The 19,562-nt window shown below is 38.8% G+C and overlaps 1 protein-coding gene across 17 annotated transcripts in view; it reads left to right on the top strand.

The window, feature by feature from the left end:
- RTTN (rotatin) overlaps window positions 1–19,562 on the top strand; it is a 151,590-nt gene that overhangs the window by 40,945 nt on the left and 91,083 nt on the right. For 16 of the 17 annotated variants that reach the window (XM_037892906.2, XM_043539931.1, XM_043539932.1 and 13 more), the window contains 6 exons: window positions 3,553–3,652; window positions 8,411–8,499; window positions 13,202–13,319; window positions 13,644–13,740; window positions 15,243–15,311; window positions 17,891–18,079. In XM_037892906.2, the coding sequence (XP_037748834.1) occupies window positions 3,553–3,652; window positions 8,411–8,499; window positions 13,202–13,319; window positions 13,644–13,740; window positions 15,243–15,311; window positions 17,891–18,079 (662 nt within the window). The remainder of the gene's footprint in view (window positions 1–3,552; window positions 3,653–8,410; window positions 8,500–13,201; window positions 13,320–13,643; window positions 13,741–15,242; window positions 15,312–17,890; window positions 18,080–19,562) is intronic. The other variant, XM_037892914.2, reaches the window with a different exon arrangement.

The following is a 19,562-nucleotide window of genomic DNA, read 5'->3' as shown; positions in this document are numbered from 1 at the left end:
AGGCTGCTGCATGTCAGTTATTTCACCTTCTGCAGGTTGCAGTAATCTTTTCCCTTGAATTGTCTTGCACCTTAAAAATAAGACTGCCAGAGAACCTCTACCCTACAAACTTTAAGAATAGCTTTTATGTTATAAGATATGTAATGGGGTCGCCTCTCACAAGTGCCCCCTTCTGGTCCGGTGTGAGCCTTCCATTTCTTAGTTGTTGGAATGGGATGGCATCCACCTTTTGCGAGTGCCCCCCCTTCCGCCGCCAGTGAGTTTTTTGATGTGTCTTCAATGACTCAGCCCTCTGGCCGAGTCTCACACACTGTCTTCCACCAAGGCTTCCCCCCAGAGACACTGCCCTCTATAACAGTCTAACAGGGCCCATCGCAGTACTCTCCATTGGGGTGTCCTTTTCGGCAGCCCTCCCTAGGCTCAGTCTTTAACCAGACCAGTAGGGCCCATCGTGGTACCCTCGCTTGGTCTGGCTGGTTTCTGGGCTCAGTCCTTGCTTGGTCCCTGCAGCCACCCAGGAGCTCCTTCTTAGCTTCTCTGATCTTCAGCAGTCCTTCCTGGTCTCAGCCCTGCCCACACTGAGCTGTCTGTGGTCCTGTTGCTCTTCAAGCCAGCCAGGAACCCAGCCCTCTGTCTTTCAGCTCCAGGAAGCAACTGACTGCTCTGTCTCTGCTGCTTTTCGTATGGCCCTCGTGACCTCTGATTGGCTGCTTCCTCTGCAGCTACTCTAGGCTGCCTGGAGTACTTCTCCTCTGCTTTCTGGGGCATGGTGAGGCAGGACCATGAGGCCTCCAGCAGGGGGCCTCTGGACCTAGTCCACCCCATCACAAGGTGCAACATTGAATGAGACGGGTTCACTTACTACTCAGCTTCACTAGATTTTACCCTGTGCAGATAAGTTAGCTCCACAAATGCAAAGTGGATGTACTTAGCTGCACACTATAATAGCTTATCACACTTGTTAAAATTCTATTGTGCATGAGTAGAACATTTTTTCAAACGGTCATAGTTCTGTTAAATCAAAACTATCTTTTACTAGAATACTCAAAGGCACTTTTCATTGTGAAATATTTCCAGGCCAAATGTCAAGTGTCTGCCTCTGGCCACTTGTGCTGCTGGGAAACAAAAGATTACAAGACTTTTCTAATCATGGGAAAAGTGTACCATTTAAAAAATCTCTCCTTTCACTCAAACAGCTGCTCAGTTTCCAAAAAATATTCACATTAGGTAGTCTGTCTAGATAATCTCAGCCCAAAAGATTAAAATTTTATGATGCAGATATGAACAATTGAAATGGGATTAACACATAAACAACCACGTAACTTGGTAATAGTGTTAGGTAGTTCCTACTATAATTTTTTAATAATACAGGCTGACATCAAAGCAAATGTCAGAGTTCTCTTTGTACTGTCATCTTGTCTTTAACTGTGTTTTTGCTTCAAGTTGAACAAAATTCCATAGATCCACGTTCTCACAGTCATTCTCACAATCATGGAAGGAATTCCCATGGAAAGTAACTTTGGCGTAGAATGCATGATTATCATATACAGTAGCGTCCACTATGTGCTGGCTTCTTTTGAGACACTCAAGGAGTTTCTGCTCCATAGAGCTGACAATGTAAGGATAGACAGACAAGTAAACAGGTTAAGAGAAGGGGAAAAACAGCAGGCCCTTAGGTAGGCGCAATATCTGCTGCAGAAGATATAGATAGGTGAACATCTCATGCTTTCTGGGAGACCAACAGGTAAATATATACCTTTTTGGTCATATTACTGTGTGTTGGAACTTGCTGAAAACCATTTAATATCCCAGCTGCTTATGTTGTGCAACCTCAACCCCAAATAACAGATGCTTGTAATCCAGGATAAGACAGGTGCAAAACAGTTCCTTACCATACAAGCAAATCCTACATCTATAATATAAGACAAAATCCGGGACCTACTTGTGGCTGTTGGGCTCTAGATTAGAAGTTCATGGTCTGCAGGAAACTGATGGAAGCAAATAGCAACCAATAAAATAAATCAAAATGTTAAATGAGTTCTGAAAGATGACATTCTTCCTCCAGCGTAAAAATAATCTAGCCACTCAGTTTACCATTGATTTTTTAAAAAAATGTAAGATCTAAAATCTATCTGTATATGTTGAACTTAATTAATAGCTGACCTAAACACAAGCCATTTTAGAGAGAGTCTTTTGCATTTAGCTAAAACTATACTGCATTGAAATGTCAAGTAGTGAACATGTCAATGTAGTGAACATAGGATCTAGGACTATTGACTCTAATTCCCTGCTATTGTAGGTAACTACGTCACATAATCATGAATATACACATGTAATAATAATGTACATTACTGCACTTGTTAATTACACAAGAAAAATGAGTATGAATATGTCAGGGTTCCCTCCACACTCTGAAGTCTAGGGTACAGATGTGGGGACCCGCATGAAAGACCCTCTAAGCTTATTTTTACCAGCTTAGGTTAAAAACTTTCCCAAGGCACAAATTTCACCTTGTCCTTGAACGGTATGCTGCCACCACCAAGTGATTTAGACAAATAACAGGGAAAGGACCACTTGGAGTTCCTATTTCCCCAAAATATCCCCCCAAGCACTTACACCCCCTTTCCTGGGGAGGCTTGAGAATAAACAAGATGAGCACAAACCAGCCTTGGATTTTTAAGACCCAAAAAACCCAATCAGAGTCTTAAAAATCAGAACTTTATTAGAAGAACAAAAAAAAAGATAAGAGAACAACTCTGTAAAGATCAGAATGGAAGATAATCTTACAGGCAGTCAGATTCAAAACATAGAGAATCCCTCTTGGCAAAAACTTAAGTTACAAAAAGACACAAAAACAAGAATACACATTTCCTCCAGCACAGCAAATTTCACAAGCCAAAACAAAGAAAACCTAACGCATTTTCTAGCTAGATTACTTACTAACTTTACAGGAGTTGGAGGGCTTACATCCTTGATCTGTTCTTGGCAAAGGTATCACACAGACAGACAAAAGGCTTTCCCGCCCCCCTCCAGATTTGAAAGTATCTTGTCCCCTCATTGGTCATTTTGGGTCAGGTGCCAGCCAGGTTACCCGAGCTTCTTAACCCTTTACAGGTAAAAGGACTTTACCTCTGGCCAGGAGGGATTTTAGAGCACTGTATACAGAAAGGTGGTTACCCTTCCCTTTATGTTTATGACAGAATATAAATACTTTTTTGAAATGTCCGTTTTTGCATACTTTAAAAACCAATGGGCATGATACGTTGTTGTTGTTTCCAATTGCTACATTCTGGAAATTGTTAATTTTTTGTTCCCCAAGAACAGTAAATAGTAGAAGTAGAAAAGTAGAAGCTCAGTAAATCAGACCATGATCAGTTCTGAGTGAATATATATATGCTGCTTGTAAGGATTTTTAGAATGGATCCTAGTCACATTTTATTTAGATCTTTTGTTATATGTCCTACACTTTGAGGGAATAAGAGGGCTAGTTTTCCTGTTTAACTAAGAGACATATATTGTAATGTATTTCTAAATACAGTTTTGTTTTAATAGGATGAGGCAGTGGAAAAACTATATGGTATTCTTACTTCTGACACCATTGACCTAGTTTTGAGAAAGTCTGCAGCAGAGCAGCTAGCTATAATTATGCAAGGTAAAGTGTTCTGGAAATATTGATTCATGTGCTGGTGAGCTGGTTTTCTGCTTGAAATGCTATTTTCAGAATTTAACTATGTAACTTCCCCTTATATTATCAGACCAATATTGCAAAACTGTCATGAAAATTTCACAGCCCAAGTTCAAAATTTACTTGCCTGCTCTTGTTATGCTTGAGAATGAGGGATGTAGATTTTATTCTCCCATCGGGGGAAAAAAGAATGGCTCTACCTGGGTCAGAGGGCAAGTATAATTCTGCAAAGTTACGGTAAACCTAATGGTTGGGATTTAAAATAGGGCTTTTTAGATTGACCCAATCAGCATGTCTTTTTCCTTCCTTTTTTTTCTCGAACTTTATCACCTAATTTATTCTTGTTTATTAGAGATAATGACACTGCAAAATTCCTGCATTTCCATGCTAGTTATTTCTGCTTGCGTGGAAGAGACCATTCTCTTTAGCAAAGAGTAGGATTTTTTTAGTGTTATCCCATTCTTGGCTGAGACTGTCACTTTTTAGATTATGAAGTCTATTTTGTAGACTGCAGTATTTTCTTCAAGTGGGCGAGGTCAGTCTTTAACTTGATTTTATTAAGTTACACTTGAAAACAGGAGCACTCACTGGAACAGTAGAGTCTTCTCTTACTGAAATGGTCTTGAGGTTTGGCTAACTCACTCTACATTAACAAATCTATTTGAGCATAAGCTTTCATGGGCTACAGCCCACTTCATCGGATGCATAGAATGGAACATATAGTAAGAAAATATATGAGAACACGAAAAGGTGGAAGTAGCCATACCAACTGTAAGAGGCTAATTAATTAAGATGTGCTATTATCAGCGGGAGAAGGAAAAAAAAACCCTTTGTAGTGATAGTCAAGATGGCCCATTTAGACAGTTGACAAGACGGTGTGAGGATACTTAACATGGGGAAATAGATTCAATATGTGTAATGACCCAGCCATTCCCAGTCTCAATTCAAACCCAAGTTAATGGTATCTAGTTTGCATATTAAATCAAGCTCAGCAGTTTCTCAGTGGAGTCTGTTTTTAAAGCTTTTCTGTTGCAAAATTGCCATCCTTAAGTCTTTTACTGAGTGGCCAGAGAGGTTAAAGTGTTTTCACATCGGTGATCTTCCAGAAAACACCATCCTGGCCACTAGGGATATAGAAGCTCTCTACACCAAAATTCCACACAAAGATGGACTACAAGCTATTAGGAACAGTATCCCAGATAATGTCACGGCAAACCTGGTGGCTGACCTGTGAGACTTTGTCCTCACTCACAACTATTTCACATTTGGGGACAATGTATACCTTCAAGTCAGTGACACTGCTATGGGTACGCATGGCCCCACAGTATGCCAACATTTTTATGGCTGACTTAGAACAACGTTTCCTCAGCTCTCATCCCCTAATGCCCCTACTCTACTTGCGCTACATTGATGACATCTTCATCATCTGGACCCATGGAAAAGGAATTCCACTGTGATTTCAACAATTTCCATCCCACCATCAGCCTCAGCCTAGACCAATCCACACAAGCCGTCCATTTCCTGGACACTACTGTGCTAATAAGTGATGGTCACATAAACACCACCCTATACCGGAAACCTACTGACTGGTTTACTTACCTACATGCCTCCAGCTTCCATCCAGGACACACCACACGATCCATTGTCTACAGCCAAGCTCTTAGATACAACCGCATTTGCTTCAATTCCCTCAGACAGACACAAACGCCTACAAGCTCTCTATCAAGCATTCTTAAAACTACAATACCCACCTGCTGAAGTGAAAAAACAGAAGAGTACCCAGAAGTCACCTACTACAGGACAGGCCCAACAAAGAAAATAACAGAATGCCACTAGCTGTCACCTTCAGCCCCCAACTAAAACCTCTCCAGTGCATCATCAAAGATCTACAACCTATCCTGAAAAATGATCCCTCACTCTCTCAGATCTTGGGAGACAGACCAGTCCTCGCTTACAGACAGCCCCCCAACCTGAAGCAACCACACAACAAAAACACTAACCCAGGAACCTATCCTTACAGCAAAGGCCAATGCCAACTCTGTCCACATGTTTATTCAAGTGACACCATCATAGGACCTAATCACGCCATCAGAGGCTCGTTCACCTGCACATCTACCTATGTAATATATGCTATCATGTGCCAGCAATGCCCCTCTGCCATGTACATTGGCCAAACCGGACTGTCTCTACACAAAAGAATAAATGGACACAAAACTGACATTAGGAATCATAACATTCAAAAACCCATAGGAGAACACTTCAGCCTCTCTGGCCACTCAGTAACAGACTTAAAAGTGCCAATTTTGCTACAGAAAAGCTTCAAAAACAGACTCCAATGAGAAACTGCTGAGTGAATGAATATGCAAACTAGATACCATTAACTTGGGTTTGAATTGAGACTGGGAGTGTTTGGGTCATTACACGTATTTAATCTATTTCCCCTTGTTAAGTATCCTCAGACCTTCTTGTCAACTGTCTAAATGGACCATTTTGATTATCACTACAAAAGTTTTTTTTTTCCTTCTGATAATAGCTCATCTTAATTAGCCTCTAACAGTTGGTATGGCTACTTCAACCTTTTCATGTTCTCTGTATATATATATATATACATACATATATATACTTACTATATGTTCCATTCTATGCATCCGCTGAAGTGGGCTGTAGCCCATGAAAACTTATGCTCTAATAAATTTGTTAGTCTCTAAGGTGCCACAAGTACCCCTGTTCCTTTTTTCGGATACCGACTAACACGGCTGCTACTCTGAAACCTGTCACTCTACATTGCTGTGCCTGACTCAGAGTCAACAGCATAAGGAATAAGCTTTCCAAAAGTTTTTATAACTTGCCTTTTCCTCTCAGTTCAGTTAGATCTCCCCTTAAAGAATCTAGTAGAATTTTGAGGAGGTTGAGGGAAGGCAAGTAGCTATTGCTTTTATTTAAGAGCAGTGTTTTGTGAAAAAGCCTGACTGGGTCATTCACACCACCGGTCTCAACTGATGTTCCTGGGCACAGTAGAGCTTCAATTGCAGCTAACAAGGAGCAGTTTACATTAGCCTGATCTAGTATAGGAAGCATGTGTACCAAACTCTGAATGAGGAGTTCCTTCTATCTTTCTGAATTTATGTTCTTTTCTGGCCAGGACGTCAATGGTGGCTAGAGTTCACCTAGATAATGTTCCTCACTCTGCTTAATCTTAAGGAGCTGCCTGCAATTAAAAGGGGCTGAAATGTCACTTGTGAGTTGGCAGAGGCTTTCACAGAATCAAGATTAGCTTCTGTGATTACACTGTCTATTATAATGAAGTTATAGACTCCCTGTTGTTTTTAATGTAGTAGATTTGGGGAGACGGTATCACAAATAAAAAAAATCTGTGGGAGCACAGGGAGAAAATATACAAATTTTGTTAAAGAACAAATTTAAGTGAAGGCACGCAAACGTTGAAGGGAACATTCTCTGGGTCAATACATGGTCCAGGTGCACTCAGTAGTCTGAACTCAGAGAGCTTCAGGCTTTATGTAGAGTGCACAGGTGCATTCCAAGAGTGGATCTGTACATAATCTGTTCAAATTCCAGTTACAGATAAGTACTGTTTCTTTCTCCTAGCAAGAAACCCTAGTAGTAGGAGTTAACTCAGTTTTCTACAATGAAAAGATACTGACATTTCAAATATCAAATTTGCATTTTCTTGGTAGGTCATATACATGCATACAGTTCTTTTACATCCAGTGAAATACATTCCATGTTGGCTGTTGTAGTTTTCAACCTTTAGATAGGAAATACCAAGCATGACTCAGGGTGAAACTGCAGCTATTTTGCTCAGCCCAATAATCTTAAATTCCCCAAGAGAAGAATCTCTCTCATTTTAAAAACAAACAAACAAAAAAAACCAAACAGCCTCTGAAATAGCTTCCTGAGTATTTGATTATGGTTTTTATTTTTGAGCCAGGTGCTGTAGGTGGTGGTAATTGTACTGAAAAATAATTTCATTTGAGTATGTTTAAAAACTTACTGGTGTGTTAAGCAATGATAAACATTGTAAATATCCCAGGTGAAATCATGGTTCCATCAACGTCAGTGGGAGTTTCACCTAGCTTTCCATTTATTTTTTTATTTTAATTGTGGCAGCTCTAGGAACTCCTGTTATGGACCTCGGCCTCATGGCATTAGGCACTGTACAAACAGATAACAAAATGTCTCTCCACCAAAGAGTTTATCCTTGTCAATAAACCAATATTCAGAGTATTTAATAAAATAATCCAAGGGGTTGGTGTATGAAAGAGATTGGCAATGAGATACAGCTCCTTTCACTTGAGGAATAATGGTAAAAATCATTCTCTGATGTCTACTAGGTACTGAGGGAAAATGAGTTCATGGTCTCTCTTACACTTAGTAGCCAGGTATCTGTATCTCCACAACTACCATCATGACTGGCATAGTCATTGGCAGCCTCATTCCTGAGGTCAAGTGTTGATTGGGTGTGTAAACCGAACTTCCTTGTCACCCCTTGAGAATAGGTGTAAGACATGTTGAAAAGGCTTTGAGGAGGCTTGCACTGCTATTGCCTGTGCTGTACCTATTCCGTGGATGGAGGGCTTTGGCATTCAGTGATGTAACATTAGTACATCTCACCAGCATTAAAATGGTGTGTGCTCCCACACAGGAAGTTAAATATAAAATTGGTATGGAACTAATGGCTTTTGCTAATGCTTTTTTCTCTTACAGATGCCAAAATGCATGATGTTGTGAAAAAACTGGGTGTGATAGATAAGTTATTTGTTTACTTTACTGAATGTGTACACCGGGATGGCAAGGTAAAAATATTACCATGAGTTTTTTTTTTTTTTTGTAAATGTTGTGGTAAAAGCAGTAGAACTTGATATCTACCTCTTTTTTTTTTTAAGCACAGTCTTTAAGTACATTAATTACACTAATAACACGACCATCTAAGAACACAAGTATGTAATCTTGCTGTATGCTTGCTTTCTTCACTTGGCTTTTGCTTATGGTAGGTTCCCTGTTAACTTAATCCATATGTGTAGTTAATATAGTTATCAAAATTGCGATGGAAGAATCTGCTATCCCCGTTAACGCAGAATCATAGAAATGGTCTGGAAGGGACTTCAAGAGGTCAAGTCCAGCCCTCTCTGGTGAGGCAGGACCAAGTAAGCCTAGACCATTCCTGACAGATTTTCCCCAATCTGTTCTTAAAAACCTCCAGCAGTGGGTACCTTGGAATCATGTTCTTCAATTTAGTTACCCTTCTAGTTAGTTTTTCCTAATACCTAAACTAAATCTCCCTTGCTACACATTAGCCCATTGCTTCTTGTCCTACATTCAGAGGACGTGAAGAACAGTTGATCTCTTTATAATAACAGTTTTAAGATATGTTAAGGGCTATCAGGTTCCCCCTTAGTCATCTTTTCTCAAGACTAAACATGCAGAGTTTTTTTTACCTTTTCTCAAAGGTCAAGTTTTCTAATACAGTAACTCCTCACTTAACGTCCTAGTGATGTTCTTGAAAAATGCAACTTTAAGCGAAACGCTGTTAAGCAAATCCAATTTCCCCATAGGAATTAATATAAATGGGTGAGAGGGGGGTAGGGTCCAGGAAAAAAAATTTCGCCAAACAAAAGACATTATATGCATATAAAGTATAAGTTTTAAATAATTTTAAACAAACAATTTAATACTGTACTCAGCAGTGATGATTGTGAAGCTTGGTTGAGGCAGGGGTGTTGCGGGGTTGGGGCGCTGGGGCTTGCCCTATTCCACCCGCCTGGCGCTCCTACCGGGGAGCGGGGTGGAGGCACGGGGCTTGCTCCGCTCCGCCTGCCTGGACCTCCTGCCGGGGAGAGGGGTGGGGGCTTGCTCCGCTCCACCTGCCCAGCGCTCCCGCCCGTTGAGCAGGGGCTTGCCTGCTTCTCGATTAGAGCAGTGGGCGGGGGAGCCAAACAGCGTTATAAGGGAACATTGCAGGACTTTAAAGGAGTATGTTCTCTAATAGGTCAGCGACCTAATAACAAAATAACGTTAACTGGGACAACGTTACTGTACTTGTTATATTTTTTGTTCTCCTTTGGACTCTTTTTTCAATTTATCCACATCTTTTCTGAAGTGTGGCACCCAGAATTGGACACAGTACTCCATCTGGGGACTCATCAGTGCCGAGAAGAGTGGGACAATTATCTCCCGTGTCTTACAAACAACGCTTTTGTTAATGCACCCTAGAATGTTGGCCTTTTTCACAATTGCATCTCATTGCTGACTCTCATTCAATTTGTGATTCACTATCAGCCCCCAGATCTTTTCAGCAGTATACCACCTAGCTAGTCATTACCACCATTTGTAGTTGTTTATTTTATTTTTCCTTCTGAAGTGTAGTATTTGCAGCTAGTCTTTATTGAATTTCATTTTGTTGATTTCAGACCAATTCTCTAATTTGGTTAGGTTGTTTTGAATTCTAATCATATCCTCCAAAGTGCTTGCAGCCCCTCCCAGGTTGGTCTCCTGTGCAGATTTTATAATCCTGCTCCCAGTCCACTATCCAAGTCATTAACGAAAATATTGAAATCTCTAATCACTCCCTTGTTGAAGACTAAAAAGTGATTTCAAAGGGTTCATAAAGACAAACATTGTCTTTAAAGGTTGCATCCTGGACTCCTAAAGTCCAGTCCTCAAACAGGGTGTAATCTATAAGAAGTAGATATGCATTGTAAAACATCCAAAGTTTATTGAGGAACATACAGATAGAAATAAAACAGCCTCCTGAATGCTTGAAAACTGCTGTCCTACAGAGCATTCACCAGGGAAATCTGAGCAGACAAGGTCACCCATAGAATTGAATGAGTTTGTAGCAAACAGTCAGACATGCCCAAGCCTTTTTGTGTCTGTGATTGATTAGAAAACACTTAAAATTTCATGATCGTTCATTATTTCAAAGTGTTTGAGTGCTTTATGTAAAAACGTCTTGGGCAATAGGCTGTTCACAGGCTATTTGCTTGGATTAACTTTGACTGCTGGCTCTCATACACTTCAAGACTTCAGGTTATAAATCCATGGTACGCCCACATCTTGAATACTGTGTGCAGATGTGGTTGCCCCATTTTAAAAAAGATATATTGGAATTGGAAAAGATTCAGAAAAGGGCAACAAAAATGATTACGGGTATGGAACTGCTTCCATATGAGAAGCGACTAATAAGACTGGGACTTTTCAGCTTGGAAAAGAGACAACTATAGAGGTCTATAAAATCATGACTGATGTGGAGAAAGTAAATAAGAAAGTGTTATTTACTCCTTCAAATAACACAAGAACTAGGTTGAAATGAAATTAATAGGCATCAGGTTTAAAACAAACAAAAGGAAGTATTTTTTTCACACAATGCATAGTCAACCTGTGGAATGCCTTGCCAGAGGATGTTGTGAAGGCCAAGACTATATCAGGGTTCAAAAAAGAACTAGATAAGTTCATGGAGAATAGGTCCATCAGTGGCTGTTAATCAGATGGGCAGGGATGATGTCCCTCGCCTCTGTTTGCGAGAAGCTGGGAATGGGCAAATTTTGCTGAATTTTTAATTTTTTGGTGTAGAATTCCCTTAGGAGTCTGAAGACCACAAAACACTTGTTAATTTTACAGAAGTTTTAATTTTAAGTTTATGAAGAAATGTTTTTAAATATTGACACTGGAAAAGGTATCTTACCTCAGTCACATTAAGGAGTTCTATCGCCAGATTCTGATAGCTTGAATGTGAGATCTACTCAAGGCTATTGCTGCAGAAGAGGTTTAATTCCCACAGCTCTATTTTGCCAATTTTATTTTAGCATGATATTATGTTTTTGTTTAACATACATAATACTAAGATAAGAAAATCCTTTTGACTTAGAGAATTGTCTATAGTTAACACTATAGTACTGATGCAAACAAGCAGAATTTTTGTTAAAGAATATCAGAGTAGAAACCCCTTAATAGGCATGATTGAGGAAAAGCACTGGTTGTGAATCTAGAGTAAAAAATTAGTGCTTAAATTAACCAAGCACCTAAGTCACAGTAAAAGTCAAGTCTAAGTCAATATTAAGTCACTTAAGCACTTCTGAAAATTTTTCTCTTAATCTTAGTGGGGAGAAGGTTGTTTGTGTGTACAGGAAATTTGGAAATCACAGTAAGCTATCACTAACCGTGTTACTTCTGTTTTGGCTGGTGGGTTTTGTTTGTTTATCTATGGTATGCTCAAAGTGGACAGGTGGGAAAGGAAGGTGGATTGATTGATATAGAAAGGCGAAGTCACTATCTTCATTTTCCTAAAATAAACCTTATACATCATAAAAAGACTGAATATCCATCATAAATAAAAACTTGGCTAAAATTAATGACTGGAATATTGAACATTTTGCTAGGTTAAGTCAGTCACCAGTACTTTCAAAATGCTCTTGAAATGTGACTAGACTGACAGACCTGGAGAGTGAAGTTCTCTAACCACAGAACAGTTATGAGCTACATCTATGCAAACTCTCTTCTAGGATCTCTCTACCCTGATCTGAAGGGACCCCCTTATGGTGGTGAGACCATGGTTTAATTCCCATGTGCATTCAGTTTTTTTTGTACTTAGATATTGACTGCATACAATATCAAGATAACTTAATGCACCAATTTGAAAAAATATACATAGAAATATAAACTTTTCAATAATTTTTAAAAACTGTACTGTAAGTATCCTTTTGGGGAGGGCTGCCAATGGAGCGCTGGGGAGAGCAGAGTTTTAAATAAAGCCTCAGAAGCAGCCTCTAGTTATAGTGATGCAAACAGATTTCACAAAACAAATCTTAAGTATAGAAACTAAGGAAAGCAAAGTAATGGAATAGTCTCTGAAATACTAATATCTGAAAGAGATAATGGCTTTAGTTCTTGGTATTCACAGGACAAATTGTCCAAATGTATTCTGCTCTTTACATTCTGAATGAGGCCTTGGTTCTGTTTCTGGCTAGTCCACTGACACTCTAGTCTTGGGCAAGTTACCTTACCTATCTGTTTTTCGGTTTTCCTATCTGTAATTTGGGGATAACAAAATTTAGTCACTGCTGTGCTGCACTTTGAGATCTGCAGATGAAAAATGCCATAAAGTATAAAATATTATTTATACTTTATTTAATCAGAGCTATTTGGAAATCTTTCTAGTATAGACAGGACTTTCATTTTGTTTTTTGAAATGAACATTCAAGGAGGGGTGTGAGGTTAGAGGTCCAGAAAAATATCTGTTTATACCTGGAAGTAATTAAAAATTTCCCACTGAACTTATTATCGCCAGTTAGGATGCACTGATTTCCAGATTCAATCTTATTGGTTAACAGTTTTCTAGGTCTTGGTGCTTTTGGTCTTTTGAGGAGATAAATAGTAGAAATTCCTAGCATGGCAGTTGTCTACTAATCATAAATTAAGAATTTTCTAATTTACTTGACTATATAGTACTGCATATAGGGAGGCATCTACATTAACATACTCTTTTTTTGTCCCCTGCAGATCATGGAATGTATTGTGTTGCCATGTCTTACAGTTCTACGAAAACTTGTATATGCCGATCCAATTACACGCCTGTCATTAGCACAGCAGCCTTCTATCCTGCTGACGTTATTGAGAGGTGACTTGAAAAAGCTTTGAAGTGGCTTTGATGTACTTTAAATGGAAAGAAAATGTCTGAAATATGACTACCTATTTACAAACTCTCCTCCCTCCCCCCAAAAAACAAATACCAAACTCTCCACTGACACAGGATCAGTCTGTGGCTACTTCAGATAGCATAAAATTTTAAGAAAAAATGGCTTACTGATTTGAGCCAGGATTCTGTTCCTGTTGAAGTTAGTACTCCTGTTGAGTTAAAAGGGTTATATCAATGCTCTTGTATGTACTGTTGACTACCAGTGTTTTAATGAAGAATGTTTTAAATTTATCTTGTTTTATTCAGTTTCCTTGATATTCCGAGATGACTGTGCTGTTCTGACTGAAAGTGCAGCATTGCTTTGTCTTCTGTTGTTTGATGAAGTAGCAAGAAAAGAAATCTGGTAAGCAAAACTATAGTAATTTAATTATACCTCTCTTCATTATCCCTTTGTATGAAAATGTATAATTTTCTTGTTATGTTTTTGAGTTTGTACAAAATATTTATCCTACAATTTAATATAGAGCCTGATCTAAAGCCTATTGATATGAAGGGGTGTTTCTCTATTGATGTCAGTAGACTTAGGTTTTAAAGGCCTCATCCAAAGGTCTTGATCCAGTTGTTGGATCCTTGCACTTACATTGAATAACTCCTGTAGAGTCATTTGCAAGATAGAGGCATACGAAATTTTCCTTTAACCTCACAACAGATTATCTTTGACCATTACATTTCATTAATGCATTAGAAATAATTTCATTTCTTACCATTTGATATATACTTTGTTAGTCATGTTTGTATGGTGCTTAGCACAATAGGGCCAGAACCTGGCTGAGGCTTCTGGATTGTACAGCAATATAAATATTTCATAATAATTCTCTGTTTGTCTTAAATTAAAATATTATTGCAAAAGCCCTTATTGTTTGTTTGCATATCTTTTCTGTAAATGCATTCCTCAATTATTTAAACAGTAAGCTAGGGTTCAGCAACCTTTGGCACGCGTCCTGTCAGGGAATTCAGCTGGTGGGCCGGGACGATTTGTTAACCTGCAGCGTGCGCAGGTTCGGCCGATCGCAGCTCCCACTGGCCGCGGTTCACCGTTCCAGGTCAATGGGGGTTGCGGGAAGCAGCGTGGTCCGAGGGATATGCTGGCCGCTGCTTCCCACAGCCCCCATTGGCCTGGAATGGTGAATCATGGCCAGTGGGAGCTGCGATGGGCCGAACCTGCGCATGCTGCAGGTAAACAAACCGTCCCGGCTCGACAGCGGATTTCCCTGACGGGCTGCGTGCCAAAGATTGCTGATCCCTGCAGTAAACTCTCTTAAAATTTGAAAAAATAATACTGCTTGATTGATGGTAGCTGGGATTCCGTTTAAAAATACGTTTGTCTTTCCAAAAAAAACATTTGTATGTGCTTCATCACTCAAAACAAATGTTAAGTCATTGGAAAGAAAGTTAGTATTGTCTTCTTGCAGTTCATATACTTGAAACTTATTGGAAAGAGTTGTTACTTTTATGTGAGGAAATACAGAATTAATTTGAACTTACCATAACACTTTACTATACCACTGTAATGTTATCATACAGTAAACACATACAACAGATATTCTAGAGGTAAATACCAAAGTATGTATGTCTTAAATTATAATATTATTGCAAAAGCCCTTATTTGTTTGCATGGTCTACAAACAAGTCAATATTAACAAAATAATATTATATGAATATACTGTTTGTTGAGAAATATCCTGTGAAGAGCCAGAAAGGAGTAAGGAAATAAAAAGATAGGTTATCAGAATTATGAAGTATTGGTGTCGCCTTAGGAGAAAAAGCAGGGTGTAAGTCAGGCAATAGCAGCTAAAGATGAATTTCAGTCTAGTACTACTGTTTAATGAATCTTTCTTTTTGCAGGGCCGATGATGTATCCAGTAATTGTTCTAACCTAACTGCCTTTAGCTTGCCTGTAGCTATTGTTAGACGGTAAGCCTCTTTACAGTTAACTTTATTTTTGTCTATGTGGTGCCAACCATTGGGGACCAATACATTCCTGGGATAAAAAAATACAGATACAGTAGAAACTCACTAATCTGTACATTTTGAAATTGACCCAAAAGAATGATGGTAACTGTGTCTTTCCCCACAACCCATTAAAAATGTAAAAGTAAGTGCTGAAGTAAGGTGTCATATTGTTTCATGAGATTTCATTGTTTTTACAAAATGCACTATAGCATTATGAAGTGTTAAAAGTAAAGCTAAACAAAATTCTCAAAGTAAATTAAAATATATTTTGTGATGCATTAGCTTTACTGTTCTGTTTTTTCCATTTACCTGTTAATTTGCAGTAAGTTTCCTAGTCATCTGTGTGGCTTCTGAAAATTGTGTTATAAAGAGCAATGGTACTATGTGTTTTTGCCCAAGTGCTAATTTTATGGGTAAACTAATATGGAGCTTTTATATCAATGAGATTTTACTTAGTAGACATGAAAATTCTATTTGTTTCCCTGAATTGGTCTGAAATTTCTGATTTATTTTTTTAAAACTTCAGCTCTACTCAAGCTGAAGGAATGTTGTTTGCCGTTGTGAGCTGCAGATGACAGCAACAAAAACTCTGATCCTGTATCAGAGTAGCAGCCGTGTTAGTCTGTATCCACAAAAAGAAAAGGAGTACTTGTGGCACCTTAGAGACTAACAAGTACTCTGATCCTGTAAACTCTTATGCAAGAGTTTAACTTACATGGATAGTCAGTGAGATTATTTACAAGTGCAAAGATAAGCATGGACATAATTTCAAGCACGATTGGGTCCTCAGACACTAAACACCTGGAATGCTGAGTCATGTTAACTTTCTGCTCAGCTCTGTGTTTTACGTTTCCTGTAAACCTGTCAGCTGCAAAATACGGTTGGTTGCAGAAGGACTAGTGGCCCATTGTGCTAGGCACTGTACATTTAACGGATGCATGTGAAAGAAACGACATCTGTGCATCAAGGAGCTTACAATCTAAGCATATGATGAGAGGCAATAGATGGAGAAAAGCAAAATAGTGAGGGTGACAGTGAAGTGATTATGGTTTTGCATAATAGTTAGCAGTCAGAGCAAATCATTTGTTAGGCAATATCCTTAGCTTTGTTTCTACTGTAATAATATGTAACACTGTTAAAACTAAAAGAATTTTAAAGCTCTAACCTACTTTTCAATAAGGGCCAGATCCTAAAAGGAGCTGGGAACATGTGAAAGTCTCCCTAAAATCAGCACAGGGCTTTTAACTATTCATGGATTTTGTTGTTTTCTCAGCCTGGTTAACAAAAACATATTGCTCGGTTTCACTTTGATTAATAATCACTTTCTAACCAATTTCAAGTTCTCATGCACCAGAACATTATTAGTGTTTTGGATTGCTAACACTTCAAGGGATATTTGTTTTAGTTAAAACAACAACAAAAGAACACCACCTTTATATTGGAATAAACCCCACTCCCATCCTTTTTTCCCCATGAGGTTGACAAAGATTTTGGGCTAAGGTTGGCCTTTGCATCACTTTTTAAAAAGGAATCTATCCAAAAAAGTGACTAAAATGACATTTTTGGTATTCCATACTTTTTGCCCTGCTCTGGTTTCCATATCAGAGTTGCTCACCTTAAAGGTTATAATTTTTTTTCCCATTTAAACTTTTCAGTTCAGGCTAATAAGGTTGTGAAAGTGTCAGTAAGCTCTAAAGATAATGGAGTTGTGACTCAGGGACTAGTTTGAACTACAGATCTGTTGTTGATGCAACTGTGTGATATCAAGAAACCCCAGCTTGGCTGTCAGAGGTCAGGGTGAATTTTAGGGCTATCAGTTTTAAAACAAAACAAAAAATAAACTTCCAAACTGAGTAAATTTACATGGAAATCAGTAAGTAAATATGAAACCTCACAATACATGTGTATTCTTCGCATGCTTTAAAAGTTTTCATTCTGAGCATCTTTGAGTGATTTGTTTTCTTTGGGGGGTTGGATTGTGATTGAAGTGTTTTCCCTTTATTATACGGTTATTCTTTTGTTTCTACCCAGAGGCCCAGTTTTGAGTCTTGCATTCTCTCATATTTTGACCATGTTGTTGTGGCAGGAGTAGTAGTAAATGAGAAGCTAGATTTCTATTTGTTTTACCTACCTAATTCTATGGTGTTCCTATGTGGCAGCCCAGACACCAGACTATGTTTCCTAGCCAAAGGAGATGGAAACAAAGAAAAGTATAGTTCTTCACTTGTTTATCTGTCTCTTACAGGTAGGTGGTGGTAGTAAGAAAATCCTTTTCAGGCTCTGTATTCAGTGTGTTGGAAGGGAAAAAATGGGCTTCTTCATAGTGGAGTAATCTTTCTTCACACACACAATCCTTTAGTCTGGGAACTTGGAGCTTCCAGACTAGAGGATGCTTTTGTGAAGGGAAGGACATATTTGTGTTCTGTGTTCTTAAGTAGTAAATGTGACTTTTTTTCTCGCTCCGCAGACTTTCAAAAAACCTTGGTTGAAAGATTGACTGTCTTATTATAACTGAATATTTCAATACATTTTTTCTAAAGGTATCACCTCCCAATCAGAGTCACTGCTCATCATGCAGTTAGTCCTAACTCTGTTGTTTTGCTGTTATCTTCTGACTGCTTGGCATCAAAGCCTGTGTCAGACATGCTTAAGATGGCTTGGAATCTGTCATGGTACCATGGGATTGATAACCTATTGCAGCTGGTGAACTATGAAACAGAAGCACAAGCGTAAGTCATGATATCTTTATATTGAATCATAATATAATTAAAGTAGCCTTCCTTCAAGGTTAAATGCCTTTTAACTTTATATTGCATTGTAGTCCAAACTGTTCATGGTTCAAAATCGCTATAATTTTAAGTGGTAAAGGATCACATACCGACTGATTGTGAAAAATGCTGTCAGGGGCTGCTAGTGTATCTGAATTGCAGCTCTGTGATAAATCTAGAGCCTGCTCCTACTCCCATTAATATAGATTAAAAAACAAACTCCCTTTGATTACAATGGAAGCAGGGTTAAGCCATAAAGCTAAGTGTTGCTGAACATGAGGCAGCTCATCTTGGTTTTAGAGAGTGCTGTATCCTGCTGAAGTAAACATTTGACTTAAATTCTTCATCTACTGTTGGTTTGGGATGGAATTTCCTTAAAACTGTTAATTTTATATGCATGAAGGACTATACTGGTCTGACAAGAAATTGGCCTTCTTATCTATGTGAATTATATTTAACATAATTTTAAAAAGTGCTTAAATTTGCTATATTTTCGTGTATTTTTCAGAGCTTAAATATCCTACAAGTTGGCTCTGCTCAAAGGGCATTTGATTTATTTAGTAGGATTGAATTATCTGCTTACATATCTGTGATGCTTCCCAGGGTTACCCAGGGCTGTGAGGCATCTTGCTACCACTTGCCCTTAGCGTGAGGCGGCCTTGTCTGTATCTGCTGTGGATCAGCTGCTTGACTCCACCAGCCTCTGGCAAAAACCAAGCACTACCTCCTCAGGCCTTGCTCTGCCTATACAGGTTAGCAATAGGCACACCCCAACCCCCAAGTCCTCCAAGCGTCCTTCTGGAGTGCCCAGCCCATGATCTGTTGAACACTTTGAGGACTCTGATGCTTTACTCACAAAGAACTAGTACACACCAACTTACTAGTTTTAATTCAGGATCACCAGTCTACTTAACACACTGCACTGAGATATTCTTGTTTTCAGTATAAATAGATAAGTTTTTATTATAAAAGAACAGAGATTCCAAATGATAATAAATAAGAACATTGGGAACAAATGGTTACATATAAAATAAAAACATAACATGCTTTCTAGAACCCAAGTTTAACTAATAAATTATCTTCCTGCATTAAGAAATTTCTTACCCAAAGTTTTCTTCTCAGCATTTTCACCAAGCCTGACTGAGATCCATTTTTCCATCCAAGCAAACTCACTAGCATCTAAATTCCTTGGTGAAGGATGAAATCTCATCTCCTCTCTGCTGCTTTTATGCAGTTACTGAATATGGTCCCTTACCCCAGGATGTCCCCTTTTAAGATGCTTATCTTGGGGTTCCTTTGTCTTTGTAAATCCTTGGGCCTGCACCTGACGCAGACAGCAAATGGAGCCTGTCTCAAAGTATGTACATTCGTTTTATGGAGATTGAGTTGGCCCAGAAGCATACAATACACAAAGGTCTCCCAGAGAGAGAAGTGTTTACTACCC

The sequence above is a fragment of the Chelonia mydas genome, chromosome 2 (genome assembly GCF_015237465.2).
Source record: "Chelonia mydas isolate rCheMyd1 chromosome 2, rCheMyd1.pri.v2, whole genome shotgun sequence".
Taxonomy (NCBI): Eukaryota; Metazoa; Chordata; order Testudines; family Cheloniidae; genus Chelonia; species Chelonia mydas.
The sequence above is the reverse complement of the archived record's forward strand: the minus strand, read 5'-3'. Positions and strand labels throughout refer to the sequence as shown.